We start from the raw sequence: 23,000 nt of genomic DNA on the forward strand, positions 1-23,000 counted from the left end.
CAAACGACCTTAATAGCATGCAATATCATGATCATTTTATGTCAAATGACCTATCAAATTTTTTTCTTGTGCCAAACGACCATTATGCCATACGACGTTATGCCAAATGAAGCTTCCTCTCCTCATGTCCCCTTATGTAATTAGCATATGTCCTCCTATGTGACATCTAGAGCAACTCCCACGATGAAAGGGCTTTCGTACAGAACCAAATCAAACAACGTCCACACTTGCACATAGCTTAACTCTGCTTTTTTATATTCACCAAGAACTAAATCTATTATATCAATATTCACTCGATGCCTCTGCGTACATTCCAGATTTTCTGCCAACATCACTTTATTTTTCAACGTTCTTCATCAATTTGCACTTCATGCACCAAATACACTAGCAATTATAATAGTTATAATATAGTAATCATAATGCGTAATAAATCGTTCTTTGAGAACATATCGCTTTCCCTCGGTTTATCTTCAGCAATAATAATAATCGTTCCAATCAGTATCTTAAAGAGCTACAAATACGTGTTTATTTATGTACTGTTTTCTGTGTTACGCCGTTTTTGTATGGGTTTTTTGTTTACTTTCACTGAATATCGGTATAGTAGTACGGGGTGAACTCTACGGATTTCGTCAATTTGCATGATGTATTTACTTTCCGGAAAAAATCTGTATCCTTTTAAATAACTGTTTCGTGTATAGATTGTTTAATTGTGAGTAGTACATGTACACTTGATTTTTTTTTCACTTCGTGCTCCAAAATTTAAACGATTATAAGTTTGCACTTTTTTCCCGAATGTATATAAAGGCTAAATCAAAATTTTCATACATTACATGTATTTTGCTTAGGTCACATTTTGAAATGTAAATATCGCTTACATTGTTGCACTAGATCAAACTGAATAGTTTTTTTTTTGTTTTGCAAAGATGCGCTTATCGTTCTCAGCTTGCAGTAAATCTGTATGTGTGTCTGTATGTTTGTTAAATTGTATATATATTTTACTGTTTATTATTCTCTTCGGCAAAAGACCGCATTTTTTCCAAAAATTCTTAAGCTTGAGGAGACCTTCCCCTAACACTAGTATGTAGTTCAAAAATTAATAGAGATACACAATTATATACTTAATAACAGATAAATAGACACCAGAAGAAAAAAATAAAACAGGTAAACAAGCCCTAATATAGTGTGTATGCCTTTATTTCTGTTCTGCTATCTGAACCAACATTAAATATTGTTTGCTTTGATACGATATTAAACGCGTCGTTTGATTAAGGTCATTATTAGCATTTCGTCGACAGCTTTTATTTCAAATTCTCACAAAACAAATCAAATATTTCACCACGTTTCACGAACGAAACAACGCGAGGTAAGGTTTGTTATGGTCACTAAAACGTTTACGAAAGGATTAAACGTGGTGCACAAATGAAATAAATATAATGAACAGAAGAATTATGATTATGAAAGGAACTTTCAGAGGATAGGTTCATGATAACGTCTTACATGCCTGGTAGAATGAACGGGAAGAATTGGTTGCATATTTGGAGGAGGATATTTGGAATCAACGTGAGTAGGACTGGTAAAAGAAATAAGAGATCACTTCAAACCGCCATTTGCTTTTTAAACAGGGCATCGATGAGTCGAAGTTTCGCCTTCTTCTGCTTGTATAGGGCATAAGTATCCTCGATCATCTTTCGGTCCGATTTCAACATTTTCCGGCCTGTAGTTTCTTCGAACTGCTGTTCGAAATCCTTAATAGTTCGCCGTAGTTCCTTCTTTTCCTCCCGGGCAGCGTCGTAATGTTCCCACAGTTCATCCACAGTCATAGCGTGAATATTCTCCGTGATCGAGCTAGTTGTAGTTTCCGACTCATCCGTCGAGAGTGCCGTGGTCGAAGCAGTCGAAGTGTCTGCGGGCGATTGAATCATAGAGGTAGCCGATGGTGGGGAAATGTCCGTTGAGGGTGTCGTTGTTCCCACAATGGCCAGAGCTTCGTGCTCCAGAATCGTTGGCATCTGAGAGTTGGCTCCGCAGGGGCCACTGATCGAATTTGCTCGATTAACCAACCGTTTGATGAGCCGATAGCGATCGTAGAGGGGCCTGGCTGCGTCACGTTCTTCTCGGCTGGCAGGACGGCCGTAGATCGATTCCAGATAGAGCAAGGCTCGTTGGACAGATGCCTTCTCCTCTACTAACTGATCACCAGAAAGGCTGTCCAAATTTTCGCTGCGATGATCTGTGGCACGTTTCTCCTGAAGGCGCTGGAATAGGAGACAAAAATAGAAGAAAATTGTATTGTTCTGCTTTACGACACTTCAAAAACAGTTACTGTAGTAGAAAATGAATATATCCATGGGGCTTAAAAGTGATCCAAGCATAGGTAAAATCGTGTGATTTCTGCGATAAATTCAAGCGCTAAATTTATTTATACTCTTCAAACAGACCGATCTTAAAATACGATGGCTCAAATTGTTCATCGTTACATATGCCCTGCAGGGATTAGAAGGGAACTGAGGACATTAAGATTGCTCATCCGACTGTATGTCCATATTAACCTTATAGACTTACTGATATATTATGCATAGGTTGATTTGCTAGGCGTTATTCTAGCATGTCATAATTAATTATGAAACACGTTTCAAGTCACCCAAGAATTGATCGGATTCCAACGCCAACCGATATTATATAAGACGAGATAAAGCTATAATTAATCGATCTTGCTCCCTAGTCGTTAATATGCAATGCAAATCAGTCACGCGAAAGGTAGGGGAAAGTAGGTAAAGGCGGTCAGCTTTATGTTCAATTACAAATTTTACAAGACCAATAATGCACTGGTCGCAGGTTGCACGCAATACTTTATTGGAGATGAAATTCAATCTGTACTGTAAAATTACAAACAAAATATGTTTAAAATGGTTCTAAAGAGAAGAACAAAATAATCATTTCAGAATATTGGGATGGGAATTATGGACAGCTTACATAGGAAAGATGGTCGTTGGAAGAATGAGGCGCATCTCGACGTGGTGGTATTAAGAAATAGCGCAAGGGAGCCAAACGCCTGGGACAAGGCAGTTGCTTCGAACGTTCACATATGTCGTGTGAACTGTTTGGAATTTTTTTGTGTCTTACTAGTGCTAATTTGGGTACTAGTTTAGATATATCGTCTAACTAGACACCCAGTTAGTGCTAGTTACTGACGAGATGAATTCGCAACACAAAAAATAAAACAATCTAGAAATATATCCTGAAAGTTTCGCTGAAGTATCTTATGGTTCACCCATTTGATGTCAACAGTATCTTTCAGAAGCATTTGAAATCTTCTAGAAATTTTATGGTGTATTTTTACATTTTTATTGAATTTTACAGTTTGTGAGAAACTCAAGCTATCCGTATTATCTACAGTATCCGCCACAGCTTACTTTACCCTATAGATGTACTTGCATGACACAGCATTCACCATACACTCGCCAGATCACAAGATACACTGAGGAGGATGCACTTATGGTGAAACAGTTGGAAAATACTAATCTAGGTATTGAATACATACTTCACTTAGTGAATATTATCTGGTCTTTATTTTGCCTTCCTGGAAAGGTATAGCAATTGCTCTGAAAATCGACTTTTTTATGAAAGTGGATCACCCCCCATACTATTGCTGCGTTAACTGTCAAACTAAGACCGATAGTGTCAAAAACATGTTTTAATCACCCTAGTGGTGCAATTGTGCCTTTCTCATCTGTCCAAACTACGATACAATGGCTATGTTCAATATAATGGTGGAAATGTATATTGAATATTCACATACATACAATGTATTGACAGCCATGAATTGGAGATGCTATGTGTCGACGCTGAAACACTTGACCCAGGAGAAGGGTTCGGGGGATCGCTAAAATCGCCCCCGTTAAAATACAGAACACCTCTATTGGTCAAAAGCCGGTCATGTTCAGAGTGATTGCATAATCTTTCTATATGAGAAAGGCAAAAATGTGCCAAAATCCAAAAAAAAATTGCCTACAGTTTTTTTTTCGAGTTTAAATCAAATCTCGACGCTTTATGCATTCTAAAGAAATTTTGTATCAAAAATACAAATTAAATTTTGAAATTTTCCTTTGCTTCCCCCTTTGAGCATTTTTCACTTCCTGCTTAAAGGGAATCAAGAACCGTCGTTGGTGGCCAATGTGGTCAAAGCTACTTCGATTGACCATTAGTGATCTAAACCCGCAAATCCAAGTAATATTGCACCCATTTTAATAAATTTTGCATCATTTTGATATCATGGTGGTACCATGATGTGGAAACTAACTGTGTGATCGCACTCTTCAACTCGTACCTCCGGAACCGGAATTCCATTAAATAAAAAAACAATAGCGATCGATGGGAAGGTTATATCTTTCATTTGAGACTAAGGGCCCTATTCTCACAGTCACGTCACCTAGTGACTAGAAGGAAATTTTCTTCTAGTCACTAAGTGACGTGACTGTGAGAATAGGGCCCTAAGTTTGTGCAAATCGGTCCAGCCATCTCTGAGAAACAGAGGTGAAATTTTATGCCACATACATACACATATAAAAACATTCAGGTATTTTCCGATCTCAATTAACTGAAATCTCAATTGGCACTATTCGATCAGTTCAGTATGTAGAAACTCTTTCTGTCGGCCGTCTCAACTTTCGCAAAACTGATTTTGTAAAGCTGCGCAGTTCTCTGTCGCAAATTGATTGGAGTGTACTGCATGCCCAAGTGAGTGTTAATGCTGCAGCTGCCATCTACAAGCGACTACTACTGAACTGTGTTGAGACCTCAGTGCCTAAATGTCAGCCTCCTAGCAAGCCGCCCTGGTCAAACAGCACTCTTCGAAAGCTAAAACGTACTCGAGCAAAAACCCTACGTACGTACACAAATCGACGGTGTCCTCTTTCTAAGCGCATGTTCACTTTAGCCAGTAATGAGTATCGTTGTTACAACGAGCTTCTGTACAAACGCTATGTAAACCGCATCCAGAATAATCTGTGCCGAAACCCGAAGGGCTTTTGGTCATTTGTCAACACGAAGCGAAAGGAAACTGGACTTCCATCAAGGATGCTTTACGACGGCGAAGAAGCTACGACAACTGTGGCGAAATATACGCTGTTTGCTAGATTCTTCTCGAGTGTTTTTTCAACAACCGCAATCGAACTCGAAAATGCCACTCGCGACGTTCCTGCTTGTGCTATTGATTTAGATGTGTTTACTGTTTCTGAACAAATGGTTATATCTGCAATCCGGAAAACCAAGTCATCTTATGCACCCGGCCTCAGTGCTATACCTTCAGCTGTATTGAAAAAATGTTCGGACTTACTTGTAACACCACTTGCATATATTTTTAACCTATCGCTTCAGCAGCAAACGTGAGGATAGGAAATGCTCAGCAATGTTCCCGGTATTCAAGAAAGGTGACAAACGCAACATAGCGAACTATCGCGGAATCACTTCACTAGGAGTCGAATCTAAAGTGTTTGAATCAATTATCAACGAAGCGTTATTTTCTGCTTGTCGACACTACATTAGTACATCCCAGCACGGATTTTTCCCAGGACGTTCAGTCAAGACGAATCTCGTCTGCTTTACGTCATTTTGCACGGAACAAATGTCTAAGAAATTGCAGGTGGATAGTATTTACACTGATCTAAAGGCAGCTTTTGATAGAGTTAATCATGAGATACTGATAACAAAGCTTGATAAGCTAGGGTGTTCTACTAGATTCTGCCATTGGCTTCGATCCTACCTTGTGCAGCGTGAAATCGTTGTTCAAATTGGCGATATTGTTTCAGAATCCTTTTTCAACAGTTCCGGAGTTCCTCAAGGTAGTACGCTAGGTCCACTACTTTTTTCACTGTTCGTGAACGATGCGGTTTTCGTTCTAAGCCGTGGAGGAAAGCTGTTTTTTACCAACGACTTAATTTTTTTTTCTTGTTATACGGAATGAAGCCGATTGCCGTGAGCTACAGCATCTTATTGACACCTTTTATAGCTGGTGTGTAAGAAACATGATGGTCCTTAGCGTTGCAAAATGTTTAGTCATCAGCTATTATCGAACGAGAAATATGCTTACCTTCAACTATAACATCGCAGGAACTCTACTACAACGCGTTGACCACGTGGAGGATCTAGGATGATAAGCTAACGTATACTCATCATGTCTCAGCGACCATCGACAGAGCCAATCGTTTGCTGGGATTTATTTTCAAAATATCCAACGAATTTCGGGATCCTCTATGCTTCAAGGCTCTTTATTGCTCATTGGTGCACCCGCAGTTGGAATTTGCAAACGTCGTTTGGTGCCCGTATCAAGCTACGTGGAGCCTTAGGATCTAAGCAGTCCAGCGTAAATTCATACGATATGCGTTACGTGAATTGCCGTGGAACGATCCATTAAACCTGCCACCGTACGAGGACCGTTGTCGTCTTTTAGGACTTAATACTTTAACACGCCGGTGACATGCAGCGCAAGCTACCTTCGTGTCAAAGATTCTGCTGGCTGAATATGATGATCCGGAGCTACTAGCGCAAATCAACCTCTACGCGCCTACCCGTTCTCTTCGCCCTCGAGCCCTGCTGCATTCTGAAATGCGTAGCACTAACTACGCTACCAATAGTCCAATTTCAGCAATGAGTCGTCGCTTCAACGAGTTTGCTGAAATTTTTGACTTCGTCATGAACTCTTCGCAGTTTCGTCGTCGTGTATTGTCACTATTTTAATTATGTTTAGTTTACCTTAGTTTAGTATAGTTCATTAAGACAAATTGTCAGTTGGACTTTTTTATACAAATACAAATACAAACTGAGTCCAATGTTATATGACACACGGCCCTCCGGGCCGGCATTAAGTAAGCGATGTTCAGAGTAATGGCATAACCTTTCTATATGAAAAAGGCAACAATTACTAATTTGCCATAGCTTAGGTGTTCCGAAGACATCAAAGTTCTAAAACCAAAAGTTTAGTCACAAATATTGTCATCCTAAATTCAGGTTTCGAACATTGTGTGAAGAACAAGTAGGTCTTGCTCATCAAACTCGTCAAGACATTATCTTCGTTACTGTTGAGAGCCTATGAGTCATTATTCATCAATATATTTCTATTTTTTATTCGTTGTTCAATTACTCCGAAGTCTAATAAAAACTAGGACGGTATTGACAAGCGGTGTCACGACACGCGAGCAAATTCACGTTTACCGTTTGAAAAACATACAAGCAATCGACAACAGACGATATGGATTCGATATCGACCAAACAATCAATTATTAACTCGCGCCATAAACATACGATGCTAATGTTAGATTATTTCTCCCTTCGCCATAAACAGCGGGGAGGCAGTTTATATTATTATCAATCTAGTCACGATCCGCAAGGTCACATTCTGTGTGGTGCGCGTCCGTACGGTTCAACGATCAGTTTATGCAAAAATAGCCATGCATTTTCATCTACGAAGATTGCCAATTCTCTAGTGTATGGAATTTTACCCTTCGCCAAATCAACGAGTTGACGTCACGGACCAGTTTTTTGAAGCGGGCACTTGTCGCGTGAGAATGGCTACAAAAATGATTTAACTAGACCAGCCCACAATTTATAGGACTGCTACGCGAAGTATTTAGAACCGGTTTCCGATGTCGTACACATTCTGTTTTTTTTTCTTCTGCGAACCTGTAGGGTAGGTGCTCCCTTATTCATCTCATTAGTCTTTTGTTAAGGTAAAAAGTATGTAAACTCAACAATTAAACGTTCGATAAAACTGTACTTCCCTTATTCGTCCTACGATGTTCAAAAGCTAAATGTCCATGATTAAACTCGTTAAATCATCATTAGATTCAGTCCTATATTATGCCAAATTGAGTAGAAAATGTGTATAGTGCATAAGCACTTTGGAGAAATTAGGAATTTCTATGCAAATTACACATCTCGATACAGCAGTCCTGTGTGTGCTTATTACATAATGTTAACAGAGCACTCAGATCAAAACGGGAAAAAGAAAAAATCGTTATTTGGTGGAAAAAATCATTTGAAACTAAGTTTTTTGCCATTTTGAGTCGTGTGATTCCTTTTGAAATAAACGTTCGCTAGGAAGAAAAAAAGTAATACTCTAGTGAATGATGTTATAAACAGGAAACTTTTGCGACGGATATGCTGGGTTGATAAAGAAAAAATCGCATCGTTCATTTCAATATTAATCGTAAAAAGATTAAATGCTTATTTTTCAGTAAATTACAAGTTTACTAAAACATTTTAAAAAAGAGTAGCGGGTAACCGTTAAAGCATTAATCGAATTCAAAGGCAACTTATTTTACTGTTGGCCTTGTTTGAAGTTGATTAGAAAACTGAGGCGAATTAGGGAGCGTCTACCTTACATAAAACAACACACAAAACTCTCATTCGAATGAGCCGGGAAAATGGCCCTGACATTCAGTATGTTCTATTATTACCATTTGTGGACAATGCAGGCAGAACGTGTTTGATTGATTGGCTTACGACAGCTCAAAGGAAAATTGTGACCTAAAAGCGGGTTTGAAAGATTGTATAACCGAATATGATAAGAATTTTATTGGATTGAAGCCGAATATCCCACATTAGTTTAGATAAAACCAGGCATTATAATTCTCACTCACTCACGCGAGATGAAGCTTATCCGATGTCCAACTTATCCGAAATAAGATGAGTCGCAAAATTGTCCGTCCCCACAAATAGCGGGAGAATAATTTTCCCTATAAAATTTATCTGATTTTTTCCTTCTCGCCGAAGATGGTGAAAATATCATCATTTTTTTTTAAATATCTTATATCACTTATATAATTTTGTGGAAATCAATAAAAGTATCAAAATATACACTTCATTTTCAAAACGACAAAGAAGTACGATCGATAGGCTTGTTTTTACGTGGTAGCACCAGCAAAGCAGCAAACGCAAAAGGGATACTATGATAAACTCATTCGCTCATTCCGGTTTTATTTATCCGGCGGTTTTATTTATCTGGAGAAATAATGCATTGTATTTATCCGGAGAAGTTGTGTGAATGAAAATAACTTTTCGTGTCAAAATGTGAGTTTTTATTGTCGAAGTGGCAAATTCTATTGACGTATTTACTCTTACGATTGATAAATGCAATGCCTGGATAAAACTAATACTGAATTGAATAATTAAGTGAAAAAAATGTCTTCACTTATTACATAAATCGATTTAATTGATTTTCTACGAAAATGCAAATACGTCCCTTTTGGACACTATCGGTCTTATTTGGTAATAGGTTTCGCTACATTGGTTAGCATTTTTGGCAGTTAACTCTGCAAAAGGATAGAGGTGGGTGAATGGGCACTATTAATAAAATTTCATGAAATTTTTTTATTAACTATTTTTTTTTTTTTTTTTTATTTTTTTTAATAGCCCGCCTCTTACCCCCACACCAAAAATCTCACAAACGGAGCCCCCTGGTAGTGGACACATCAGTTCTCAGCGTACAAAAAAAAAGGTCAGCACAACAAAACAAAGTTACGAATCGCGGAAACGCTGAGAACAAAAAAAAACAATACGAGACCGGCAAAACACAAAATTTGACAAGAAGCTACGGCGAGTACCCAGCGGAAAAGAATCCTTTTAAGGGTCCCATCGTAGCTTTGCAGGAAGCTCATAATAATTTAAATTTATTTATTACTTATTGCTATAAAAAATGCATTTATCAATTGTTTTTATTTAAAAAATGTTAACCAATTATAGCTAAAGGAATAAGCTCGATTGGTGGTGAACGAAGTTTATATTAAAAATTCTCCTATTTTATTTTTTAAAATTAGTTTCAATTTTGCTTGGAAACGAGTGCGACATGTTATTTGCTTTAAATCCGTAGGAAGCTGGTTGAATAGCTTAGGTCCGATGAAAGAAATGCGTCTTTGACCAAGGTTCGTGGATACTCTGGAGTATAATAAATGATTGGCTTGTCTGGTGCTGTGAGCTCGAATTCCTGTCGTAAATTCTAGATTATTATGAGCAATAGTATTATGCAAAGCATTGTGGATGTACATTATTGTTTGGTAGTTAGTCAACCCAAGCAAAGGTAAAATGTTATGGGCATTATTATTGTATAACAAAATAGTAGGGTACATAAATGGTTTTTTATAAATAATTTTAAGACATCTGTTTTGAAGCGTTTGTAGCTTTTTCAGATTCGAAATACTGGCACGGCCCCACACAGATACAAGGTAGTTCAGCAATGAGTGGATGTGCGCATAATAAAATTTTAGAAGTACATGCTGGGGAACAAAAGAGCATACTTTACGCATAGCCCCACATAACGATGCAACTTTTCTCTCTATAGATGTTATATGCTCAATCCAGGAGAGTGTGGCGTCTAAGTGAAGTCCTAAGTATTTGAAGCAGTTAGTTTCTTGAATTACAGACTGTCCCATTCTTGGGTCTGGATGCACGCCTATAGCTCTTCTAGATGAACGAAACAGCATATATTTAGTTTTTGATAGGTTCAAGGAAAGAAGGTTTTCGTTGAAATACGTCGTTAGTGTTTTTAAATCCGATTCCATGTCGCGTACAATATCCAGGCAGTTGTTGTTCGGGTAGAACAACGCGGTGTCATCCGCGAATAGACGAGGAGTCCCTTTTAACCCGAGTCTACCTAGGTCATTGATATACAATAAAAATAACAGTGGCCCAATATTACTGCCTTGGGGCACTCCTATTTCTATTGGTCTATAAGAGCTACACGAGTCTCCAATAGATACGAATTGGTTCCTATGCGACAGATAGCTACGAATAATATGATTTGCTAATCCCCTGATACCATAGCATTCTAACTTCTTAAGCAGGATTGAGTGATCCAGAGTATCGAATGCTTTTTATAGGTCCAGAAAAAAGGGCACCAACAATTCTTTTGCTATCAATTTGACTAATGATGGAGTCAATTAGTTCGGTCATTGCAATTAAAGTGCTGCAGCCCTGTCTGAACCCATACTGGTAGTTGTAAATTATGTTGTGTTTGTTCAAAAACTCGAGTAGTCGAGTGATGAGCAATTTCTCAAGAATTTTATTGAAAACGCACAATGTTGAAATTGGTCTATAGTTGGAAGGTTGGTTTGGATCACCAGCTTTGAAAATAGGAATTACTCGGGCTATTTTTAAACAGTCTGGGTACCTGCCGGTTTGGATTATTAAATTAAAAGCTTTGGTTAGGATATTTGCAAAAGTGGTACAGTTATTCTTAAGAACACTAGCGGGGATCTTATCAGGACCACAACTGTTATTTTTTTCGAGGCCTTTAATCAAAAGGATCACTTCGTTTATGGTTGCAGGACGCAAGAAGATTGTTTCTTGGACGTGTTGTATATTTGTAATAGGATTTGAGTTGGGACTCGTGGGAATATTGTCAGACAATTTTTTGCCAATACTAGAGAAATATTCGTTGAAAACATTACATACTTCTTTAGTCTCAGTGACTCTGATATCATTGGAAATTAGGCTGATGGGAACATCCGACTTTGAACGACCAAAAATGGTATTAATATTTTTCCAAAGTTTTGAATGAGTTGTGTTGGATAGAAGGTTTTCAAAGTAGGCCTTTTTGCACCGCTTTTTCATTACATTAACTTTTTTAGTTATGTGTTGCAGAAGAGCTTTGAGGTTTTCATCATTGGGGTTATTTTTTACTCGTTTCAGATAATTACTTTTGATTTTAATCAGTGTCCACAAATCGAAATTGATCCAGGGGCAAGAAACGCCTTTACATTTAAAAGTTTTGGAGACCGTTCTAGTGTTTTCCGCAAGTAAAGAATTGTAGGTTGTGATGATATTTGTAAGACATACATCTACATCATCAATCAACTCGATGTTTTCTATGAAATTTTGGAAGTCGTTATTGAGTTTTTCATGATTGATTATTGATTTCGTCAAATTAACGGGTTCTCTTTTTACTGCAAGTTTATATGAAGATATAATTTGAACGTGATCACTAACTATGGTGTAAACCGACCAAATAAAAGGGAAAACAGTTCAATGCTGAGTATTTTCCCTACAAAAATTGGTACTTGAAAATTTTGCATTTGCTTTTTTTTTGCATTAGGATTAGTAATAATGGTTCAAATCAAAATTGGTTTGCTCGAGCACTTACTATTTTGAGTGTAAATAATGCTGGGAAGTTCAAGTTGATTGGTTCAACGGTATTTCAAATATATTGCTCGAATAGATACAGAACACTAGATTAGGATTGTCGCTGGTGTTCCCATTGTTTTCGCCTCGGGACATGTTTGTTTTGCTTACGGTATATATCTGTCAAAGTATCAAAAGACTCTCTAGTAAAAGTCTTTGGTCCGCACTTTTGGTAAACGCAGAAAAATATGGTTACAAATAGTTTAGTTGAACTTCAAATTAGTAAAATGCAGAGTTTGCCTATTTTTCATTTCAGTCTCGTTTATTCTGCTGTGATTTTTATGCATTTAAGACCAAAAACGTCCAATGCATAAAATTTGCAGCAGAATAAACGAGAGCCAAACAGAAAAATGATGTGATATCTGCTATGAAACAAATTTCTATGTGGCATACTATTATAATTTCATTAATTTTCACATGATATCTATGCATGACAGGTAATTTTATGTGCTACTGCAAATTGCAAAAAAATATGTGTGAAATCAATATATTCAATATAACGAATTTTCTCGGTGTAAATTTTTGACTGTCATTGTTATGAAATGAAAGAGTTTGTATATACCGCACAAGGAAATGAAAATTTATCAAAATTCAGTACAAGTTTAGACAATTTGTGCATTCTAATTAGTGAAAACACATTAGCCAAGATTAGCCATTGTTTTGCTGGCTAAAAGAAACAAAAATGATTAGCCGCTATGAAACGATAATAGAGGATTATTTTTTGCTTTTTTTTATTTGGCCCATTTGACAGGTATATCTCGGAATCAAAACAATGATGTTCCTACCACTGATGCCAGTGACAATCCTAATCTAGTGTTCTGTATCTACTATTGCTCGTCTTTCAAAGAAATCGCGTTGAAAGTTTAAAATATACACGCATGCTCTTCAGAGGTAGCGTGTTAGCGAAAGCTGCAATTTTTGGTTTAGTTATCAGAGCACTATGAAAATTTAAATAAACACAGTAGGAAATATTAAATACAGGCAAGACATTTTCTTGCATTGTTTGGCCCAGCACAACATATTGTAAAACCCCTTAAATTCCCCCCCCCCCCCCAGGTTTTCCATGCAAAATGCATCAATTGAAAAATTTGGTTTGGAAGTAGAGGTAGTGTGCGGTTAGTAGAGTGAGAGTGGAGGATGCGTCAGGGAACTTTTCTTATTTCGGTACGCGCGGTGGATGAAGAGAATGGTGTTCCATGGGAGGGGGAGGGGATGGTTTAACGATGCAACACCCAACTGCATATTATACCTTCCATTGACATTTGGTCTGAGAAAATCGGTTCAGTCATCGCCAACGAGCCGATGTGCCGGAATGGTCGATAGTGGGCAATTAATGCAGAGAATGTTTGATTTTCAATCAGCGATCTAGACCTGCGAATCGATAATATGTGGTGACCATTGCAGTATATTTTTAGCCGCAAGGGTATTACGATTTTAAAGATTTATATGGGAAATTCCAGTGTGACCTTACTAACCGACCTGTAATTCCGGAACCAAAAGTCAGAACCGAATAAAATTCATTCGAAGTCAAAGGGATTACTGTATTTTTCATTTGAAATCAAATTTGTAAAAATCGGTAAAGAATTCGCTGCGGAATAGGCGTGATATAGGCTTAGGAACTTGACCAGTTCCCTGTCGGAATCAAGAACCGTCATAGGTGGCCAATGTGGTTGAAGTTACTTTGATTGGCCATTAGTGATCTAGACCCGCGAGTCCAAGTAATGTTGCACACATTCATTCGAACATCATGGTGGTAGCAGTGTATATGGTAATGGGATGTGAGACCGCGCTCTTCAACCCGTATCTCCGGAACGGAAAATCGGATCAATTAAAAATTCGACTGCAGCTTATGGGAGCGTTATACCTTTCATTTGAAGTTTGTGTAAATCGGTTCAGCCAACGAAACGTGTGTGGGTTTAAATGACACATACACACTAGATCAGCAACTTTTTTGATCTTTTTTGGAACACTGCTAAATCAAGTGGTAATTACCCTGCATACCTCAAAACTTCAGGTATTGTAGCTTTTGTAATAACGAATAACTCTAATGAAAGTTGCATAATGATTGGAGATTACCGAACAAAGTTATTTAGCTTCGAAGATCAAAAGAATTTTCAAAATGTCCATTTCTAAGTAATTACACGAATACAACTAAAATATTATAAAACCCTATGGTCTGATAATTATTAAACGATATACTTGAATCATATTTTGGTTGTTTTCATTGGGATTTCAAATGATTTACAATATTTCCTTGATGTTAAAGGAAAAGTTACAGGGAATTTGATGAGCCTTTTAAAAAACCTATTGTTATTGAATAACTTATGAAAAGGTCGTAATAAAACAAAATAATTGTGTTGTTAAAACAAAACCTAAAATATCTCGGAAACTACTGCATTTCAGAAAAATTTTATTTTGTGCATTTTCATGTGAAGTGGCGTTTATAATCATATTCAAAAAGAAAATTGTGTTCTTGACTGCAAATAGTATGAATTATAAAAATATGTTAAAAGTTGTTGTTAGGAAAATTATTTATTCAAAGCTTCTCCATGAACCAAATACTCTAAAAAATTCCTTTACATCTTTAAAACGATGGACAATAGATTGTTGATATTTTATAATGGGGAAACGCGAATAGCTTTTAAAACGGGGCATAATTACACGAATTAATTGTTATTGTTGGAGCAAAATTACAAATATTTTGATAGCTATGGCATTTCGGAAACTTTTTGTTAAATGCATTTTGATTTAAAATGATACTTAGAATCACATTTTGTAATAAAATTACAGTTTTGTATGTCAATTAGTATGAAATTTAGAAACATGTACAAAGTTATCGTTAGCAAAACTTTTTTACCTATAAGTTCTCCATCATGCAATCACATTCAAAACGTTTATATTCTCTCTAGGTTTTTGTTGACAAAATATAAAAAAAATAAAAAAATGGGTTTCTTGCAATTTAAATTTTTAACATAAATTTTTGTTTTTGTGAAAAATGGCACTACATTTTTTTCAGTGTATATTTTTTTTGTACAGAAGTGTACATTCCCTGCAATTCCCTTCTCAGATAATTTTGTTGTACAGTAATCGAACAAAAATTTTTAGAATGTAATGCACGCCCTTTTAGCTCTTGTATCGAAATATTGCAATTGCCAGAAAAAATCATGGAGATTCATTACTCGAACACAACTGCAAAGTTTCGTTCCAATCGACGTTGGTCATATTTTGCGGTTGGCCAATTTCTCAGGGAATCCCCCAAATACAGCATTTTCTTTCGATGTCAAATGAATTTCTTTTACTAACATCAAAAGCCCTCTTCCCTTGTTCGATGTTTGTAGACATACCGTAATAACTGCATGGAAATCTCGATCAATTAACGAAAATCCACAAAACCGGGGTTTCAAAAAATTCTTGAATCAATTAACAATCCCGAGATAATCTAGCATATCGTCAAGTCAAGACAAAATTTCCAAAGTTTGTGTTACGTACCAAGCGCATGTACAGATATGATGCAAAATACAATTTTATAAAGACTTTAAACTTTTTGTTAACCCGTAAATGCGCAATGTTGTTTTAAAACAACATTGCAAAAACCATCTCAAAATTATCATAGTAACGTATTAAAACTGTAAGATAATTTTCAGAAAATTTGAAAAAATATGGTTTGCGCCTTTGAGGGTTAACGGAGGCCATTTGCGCAATAAATTATTATTTTACATTCATCTATCAAAAAAATGATCGGTGTACTATTTAGACTATAAGTTGATATGCAAAGATTGCTTTAAAGTTCTCATTTTGCATTAATTTTTAATGCGATTGTTGGTATTGGGATACAAACAAAAGCGAATACAGAAAAGCGGTTGATTACAACGATGTTACATTGAATTGTGCTCTCACATTTCCCAACTGGAAAAAATAGCGGGATAATTTGATTGCAATCTCTAAAGAAGCCCAACAAGTGTGATGATTACTCGCTAGTGACCATTCAATTGAATACAAACCCCTAATAATGCATTGCGTCGCGTTTTCTTTTGTTATAGTGCCAGTGGTGTCCCGATAGACACAATGTTTAACTTTAAGTATGCTTCATGCAATATTCCAAAATTCATTATAGCATAGCATATACGATTGCACAAATCGTTGGTGGTACAATGATCAGCTAATATTTAATAAGATATCCAACATATCGTGTCTTAAGAAAAAAACATTTGGGATTAACGCTTTTCGTCATAGTGGACAAGCATCACAGTGTACACCTGGCCTCATCCTTACAATCGCCAAGAAAGGGAAGGAATGTTAGTTCAACATCTAGCAATATTCCAAAATCCATTATTTGCAAAAATTTAAGTTGGCATATAGTTCACGATATTAAAAGTGTCGAATTATTCGTTGAAATCATATCGGGAAATTACTGTCCTTATAGAAAAACCGAGTAAAACCGAATATATATATATATATATATATATATATATATATATATATATATATATATATATATATATATATATATATATATATATATATATATATATATATATATATATATATATATATATATATATATATATATATATATATATATATATATATATATATATATATATATATATATATATATATATATATATATATATATATATATATATATATATATATATATATATATATATATATATATATATATATCAATCCGAATGTAATCGACATTTCATCATAGTGTCACGGAAATGAGCGAAAGTCGAAAAGTATTTAACTATTGAGTTGTTTGAAAGCTTTATTTCCAAAAAACACAACGTGAAACACGGGTAAGGCCCTGGTCTAACAGGCCACTCGTCGTATATTTGAGCTCCAACCTTGAAGGAATCAGCTGAGAAGTCTGTCGAAAGAGTAGGTCATGTTCCGCTACGGAAGATAGTACCATAGCTTTGTTTTGCGTTTTGTGCAAGATCGGAAGAGTGATCCAGAAAATCACTAATGAAAACTTGTTCGGCAATATGAAAAAAATCAAGTTAATAATTAGAACAAGTAGAGACTTTGGAAAAGGCATCGAAATGGAGTCTGGGTTCCGCATAAATGTGTACCATTATTTATTTATTTATTAACAGATTAAGGCCGAAGTGGCCTGTGCCGTATACAAAAGATTCCTCCATTCCACTCGGTCCATGGCCGCGCGTCGCCAGCCACGCAATCTGCGAAGGGTCCGCAAATCGTCTTCCACCTGGTCGATCCATCGTGCTCGCTGCGCGCCACGTCTTCTTGTACCGGTCGGATTGCAATTGAGAACCGTTTTCACCGGGCTATTGTCCGACATTCTGGCTACGTGCCCGGCCCACCGTAGTCGTCCGATTTTCGCGGTATGACAGATGGGCGGCTCCCCCAACAGCTGATGCAACTCATGGTTCATTCGCCGTCTCCATGTGCCGTCTTCCATCTGCACTCCACCGTAGATGGTACGCAGCACTTTCCGTTCGAAGACACCAAGTGCGCGTTGGTCCTCCACGAGCATGGTCCAGGTCTCGTGCCCGTAGAGAACTACCGGTCTAATCAGCGTCTTGTAGATGGTCAACTTCGTACGACGGCGAACTCTGTTCGACCGAAGTGTCTTGCGGAGGCGAAAGTAAGCACGATTTCCTGCCACGATGCGTCTACGAATCTCTCTGCTGGTATCATTGTCGGCGGTCACCAGTGAGCCCAAGTACACGAACTCTTCAACCACCTCGATTTCGTCGCCACCGATGCAAACTCGAAGCGGGCGGTTCTCATTCTCTTCTCGTGAACTTCTTCCTATCATATACTTTGTCTTCGACGTGTTGATGGCAAGTCCGACGCGCTTGGCTTCTCTTTTCAGTCTGATGTAGGCTTCCTCCATCTTCTCAAAGTTTCGTGCAATAATATCAACGTCATCGGCGAAGCCAAGTAGCTGAACGGACTTTCTAAAAATCGTACCACTCGTGTCGATCCCTGCTCTTCTTATTACACCTTCCAGCGCGATGTTGAATAACAGACACGAGAGACCATCACCTTGCCGTAACCCTCTGCGTGATTCGAAGGGACTCGAGAGCGTCCCTGAGACACGTACTACGCACATCACCCGGTCCATCGTCGCCTTCACTAATCGCGTCAGTTTGTCCGGGAATCCGTACTCGTGCATAATCTGCCATAGCTGATCTCGATCGATAGTGTCGTATGCGGCTTTGAAGTCGATGAACAAATGATGTGTGGGCACATTGTACTCGCGGCATTTCTGCAGTACTTGACGAAGAGCGAACACCTGATCTGTGGTAGATCGTTCGCTCATGAAACCCGCCTGGTACTGCCCCACGAACTCTCTTGCAATTGGTGATAGTCGACGGCATAGTATTTGGGAGAGTACCTTGTAGGCGGCGTTCAGCAGGGTGATTGCTCGGTAATTACAGCAATCCAGCTTGTCGCCCTTTTTGTAGATAGGACACACGACACCTTCCATCCACTCCTCCGGTAAAATCTCCTCCTCCCAAATCTTGGTAATCACCCAGTGCAGTGCTTTAGCCAGTGGCTCGCCACCGTGTTTTAGTAGCTCGCTTGGTATTTGGTCAACCCCAGCGGCTTTATTATTTTTGAGCCGGCTAATCTCCTCCTGGATTTCTTGGAGATCCGGAGCCGGTAGTGTAATGTCTTCCGCGCGTGCTCCCAGGTGCGTTACCGTGCCATCCTCGTCGTCTGCTGCATCGCCGTTCAGGTGTTCTTCGTAATGCTGCCGCCACCTCTGGATCACCTCACACTGGTCCGTGAGAAGATTCCCGTTTGTATCTCTGCACATGTCGGCCTGTGGTACGTGGCCCCTGCGCGAGCGGTTCAACTTCTCGTAGAATTTCCGTGTGTCTTTAGCGCGGTACAGCTGCTCCATCGCTTCGCGATCTCGGTCTTCCTGCTGGCGCTTTTTGGTCCGGAAAACCGAGTTCTGCCTGTTCCGTGCCTGTTTATATCGCGCCTCGTTCGCCCTCGTGCGGTGTTGCAGCATTCTCGCCCATGCTGCATTCTTCTCTTCGACTAACTGCTCGCATTCGCCGTCGTACCAGTCGCTTCTTCGGTCCGGGCCCACCGTACCTAGTGCGGTGCTACCTATGGCGGATCGGATATCTCTCCAGCCATCTTCAAGGACAACTGCGCCTAGCTGCTCTTCCGTTGGTAGTGCCACTTCCAGCTGCTGCGCGTATTCTTGAGCCACTCTGCCATGTGCCAATGTGTACCATATGTCAACCATATTATCAATCGTTTATCTTCCTCGAAAAAAACCATTTTGTGAGGTTTGAAACGTTTATATTTTTTGTTGTACTGCATGGAATTAATCATTCTTTTCACCATTTTGTACAAAATATGTTCAGCAATGTTGCATTAAGTTACAGAGTATATATGACATGCATTGATAACAAAAAAAAGGGTTTTGAAAAATCTTTCGAAAACTACTCGAAAAAGGTGAAAATTTCCAGCTCATCTCGGTCGGAGCCGTCAATGTGGTGCATCAACCGAACACATAAACGATGGAAAGTTTTAAATGTAGGTCCACTACAGATCTATTTCTATTATTATTCGTATTGATCTGCTTGAAGCATCTGCTCAAAGGACTGTACAATACCGAGAAGGAAATAATTGTGAGCAGTACACGGCTGATGGATGATTAAGTTAGTATCGGTACGGGCTACCAGCAGAGGGAATTTTCATTTCCGAGGATTACAAAGTAGCAAATACAACTAGAAGTTGGATTTTAAAACAGCGGAGCGAAGCTCGTTCGTTATTAATTGCCACTAAATTCATGTATCGAGCCACAAATTTTGAACTGAAAAAATATGATTTTTGTCGGTTTCTATACAAGTCAACCCCAACCTCAGATGGCCGGAGACTATATTTCAACATCGAAAGAGAATGTTATTATTAGGACTTAGCCGGCTCCGTTGACTGACTGTAATAATTAGTTCGTGCAGCTAATTAATGGGAACAAAAATCTCACCCAGATTTTTTTTCTTTGGAAAACAAATGAGTCCTTATCAGTGCTATCAATCCATTAATAAAGAATGAAGTCTTTTCCTTCACCAATTATTATTATTATTATTTTCGATGAGTGAAAAGTAGCACACACACGGAAAAAAAGATTTTAAATCATCTGACTGAAGTTCGCGATTGGTTTCCGCAAATTTCATGCACCGAGTCGTAAATATTGAACAGTTTTCGGTTGAATCTCCACCTCTCCGACGATGGAAGTAAACTGATTTTATGCGACGGTCAGCCCATTTGACTTCAAACGCAAATTAAGCAGACAGAGTACAAGTACAGCTTCGTTTGCGAGTGCGGCATCATTGGTGTGCTACACTGTCGACCGACTCCATCGTTTGCTGAGAAACGGTCACTTGGCCGAGCGTATCGGTGTCGGAGCATCCGTCTACCTGGCAGCAGTGATGGAATATCTCGCGGCGAAGTATTGGAGCTAGTAGGAAACCCGTGATGATAAAATACCAGGATCATCTCCGATAATCTGTAGCTGGCCAATCGAAATAAGGAATGAGAGCTGAAGGAATTACTTAACAACCGCAACCTAAATCGCCTCTTCTCCAAAAACAGGGTTCGTGGCAGACTACTGATATATTGAAAATACTATTGATATATTCCATTATTATAATTCAACTAGTAAACTACCATGCTCATTTTAGTTACCATTTCCAATATCTTCCATGTATCCTATTTCGGAGTTTTGAATACTACTTTGTACTTTTGTGCTAGTGCTGAGGTGATCTCTGTCATTCGCATATCGGTTTACCCTGTTCCAAAAACCTGTAGTTTAACGTGATCAATAATCTTCGTCTTAAAATAATTTGGCTATAGCTCAATTGGATAAAGCGTCAGTCTACTTAGCTTTCTTCAGAAGAAGGCGCGTAACAAAATAAAACTTCATCAATCGATAGAATTAAAAATGTAAAGAGAAGAGATTTTTTTCCACCCGATTTTTTATGCATCGCTAGATCTAAAATATGCACGTTACCATAAACTATATGGTTCTTGAATGGTATGTTGTCAAAATGCATATGGGAAAGGCATATTTTGGTTTGGTGACTGATCTTAACAACCCGTTTTTGTATGGTCGAGTATGGGAAAACGACACTGGTTATGTTCGATATTATACCAGGCAATGGTTAATCTATTGTTGAACGAACTATATTGAAAATGGTTTATAAACGTTTGATGCAATGGTTGGCATATGGTACCCATTTATGCGGGCTATTTCAAGCGACTGATCTTTTTTTCGCAATGCCACCTTAAATTGTAGAGATGGGTGGCTGATGTCTATGGCCTAACCAGAGTGTCGCGATTACACTTCGGACTGTTATTTCAAATCTATGACATTCAACGAAATCACGTTTGAACGGGAAATTTTCAAATTATATCATAAGGAATAATTATGCTGGTTCAGAAAAAAACCATTGGTATTTGCGTTGGTGTTGATGGGTGATGTGTGGATTCGAAAATCGTTGAATGCTGCTGACTAGAGATAGGCGAGTGAATCGCAAATCGATCAAAAGAATCGACTCTTGAAAAAGAGTGAGCGAGCCGCATTTTTTTAAAAGTACCGATTCATTAAAAATATTTGCTGTTGAGTGCATTGTTGGGAAAATCATTGTCATTGAAAGTTCATTCCTGGTTCATTCGAGAACGAATCTTTTTCAGATCATGTCTAGGCTAATATCTGTGAAATTAAATATCGCATTCGACTGTATCACTCTTGTGACAAATATTCAATGGTACTTAGAATAGAAGTTCGCTCGCGAACTTTGCACATTACATCACCATAATTGTAAAACGTAAATTCGTTAAATATCAATAGATTTGAAGTAATAGTCCGAATGTCACAGACATTACCCACCCATTTTTTTGCATAAATCGCCATCAGCCTCCACAAACATCCTCTGTTGTGCCGGGAAGTTACAGGAAAAGGAAAAACATTTTTTCATTTTGTTATGTTCCTCTCGTAGGTCAAGAAATATTATAACTCAAGGAATCGCAGTAACAACGCCGTAGAGCAATAGCTCCTGGTATTGGAAACTTCAAATCATATCAGCAGTTCCCAGTGTTACGCTGGTAAAGACGTTTTCTCGACCCCTGAATAAGTTTTAATAATTTTTATGCGGTTTCTAATAACTCCTTTAAGCTACAGCGATATATGGTTACATAGAATAGAATTTCGTGAAAGCACTGTACAAGCTATATGAGGTAAAACAGTAAAGATCGCTAGCGTAGAATGTCGTAGCGTAGTGACATTAACAAGCATGCTCAATTTCAATCTTAATCTTTTTCTTATTAATTCCCATATGAATGATAAATATATATAATAGTAAACTGAAATTAGTTTTTACTCTATTTTTGATCACCAAAGACCTGATGTGGAATCTTAAATCAGTAGATTGATTGACCACATTCACCCTTCTAAAGAAAAACTAGAGCCAGAGCTGTCAGATATATTTTTTTTAATTCACACCTTATAATAATTGAATTCCCAGCAAACATCTTTAGGGCGAATTTGACGATATATTCAACAAAAGTATGAATAATTGATAAAGTGGCAGCTGATATTTAGATTTTATAACCACAAAGAGAGAGCACGGATTATGGGATTTTTCTACTGACGTTAGAAATAAATGAAAATTCTTTTTTCACGTGAAAAGCCTAGTCTACTTTACCCGAAATACTTTACCAAAGACTCAAAATCGCCAGATTGCATACCCAGAGCACTAGAGGCGCAATTCGTCGAAAGTAGCTTCCAGTCCCACTGCTGTGAGACGCTAGCTTACTACAATGCAATA

The 23,000-nt window shown here is 37.9% G+C and overlaps 1 protein-coding gene across 3 annotated transcripts in view; it reads right to left on the bottom strand.

The window, feature by feature from the left end:
• Window positions 1-227: 227 nt before the first annotated feature.
• LOC131689902 (protein FAM13A) overlaps window positions 228-23,000 on the bottom strand; it is a 137,231-nt gene continuing 114,458 nt past the window's right edge. For all 3 annotated transcript variants that reach the window (XM_058975287.1, XM_058975286.1, XM_058975285.1), the window contains one exon: window positions 228-2,255. In XM_058975287.1, the coding sequence (XP_058831270.1) occupies window positions 1,596-2,255 (660 nt within the window). In that variant the 3' untranslated portion in view covers window positions 228-1,595. The remainder of the gene's footprint in view (window positions 2,256-23,000) is intronic.

Source organism: Topomyia yanbarensis, chromosome 3, assembly GCF_030247195.1.
Source record: "Topomyia yanbarensis strain Yona2022 chromosome 3, ASM3024719v1, whole genome shotgun sequence".
In the NCBI taxonomy this organism is placed as follows: domain Eukaryota; kingdom Metazoa; phylum Arthropoda; class Insecta; order Diptera; family Culicidae; genus Topomyia; species Topomyia yanbarensis.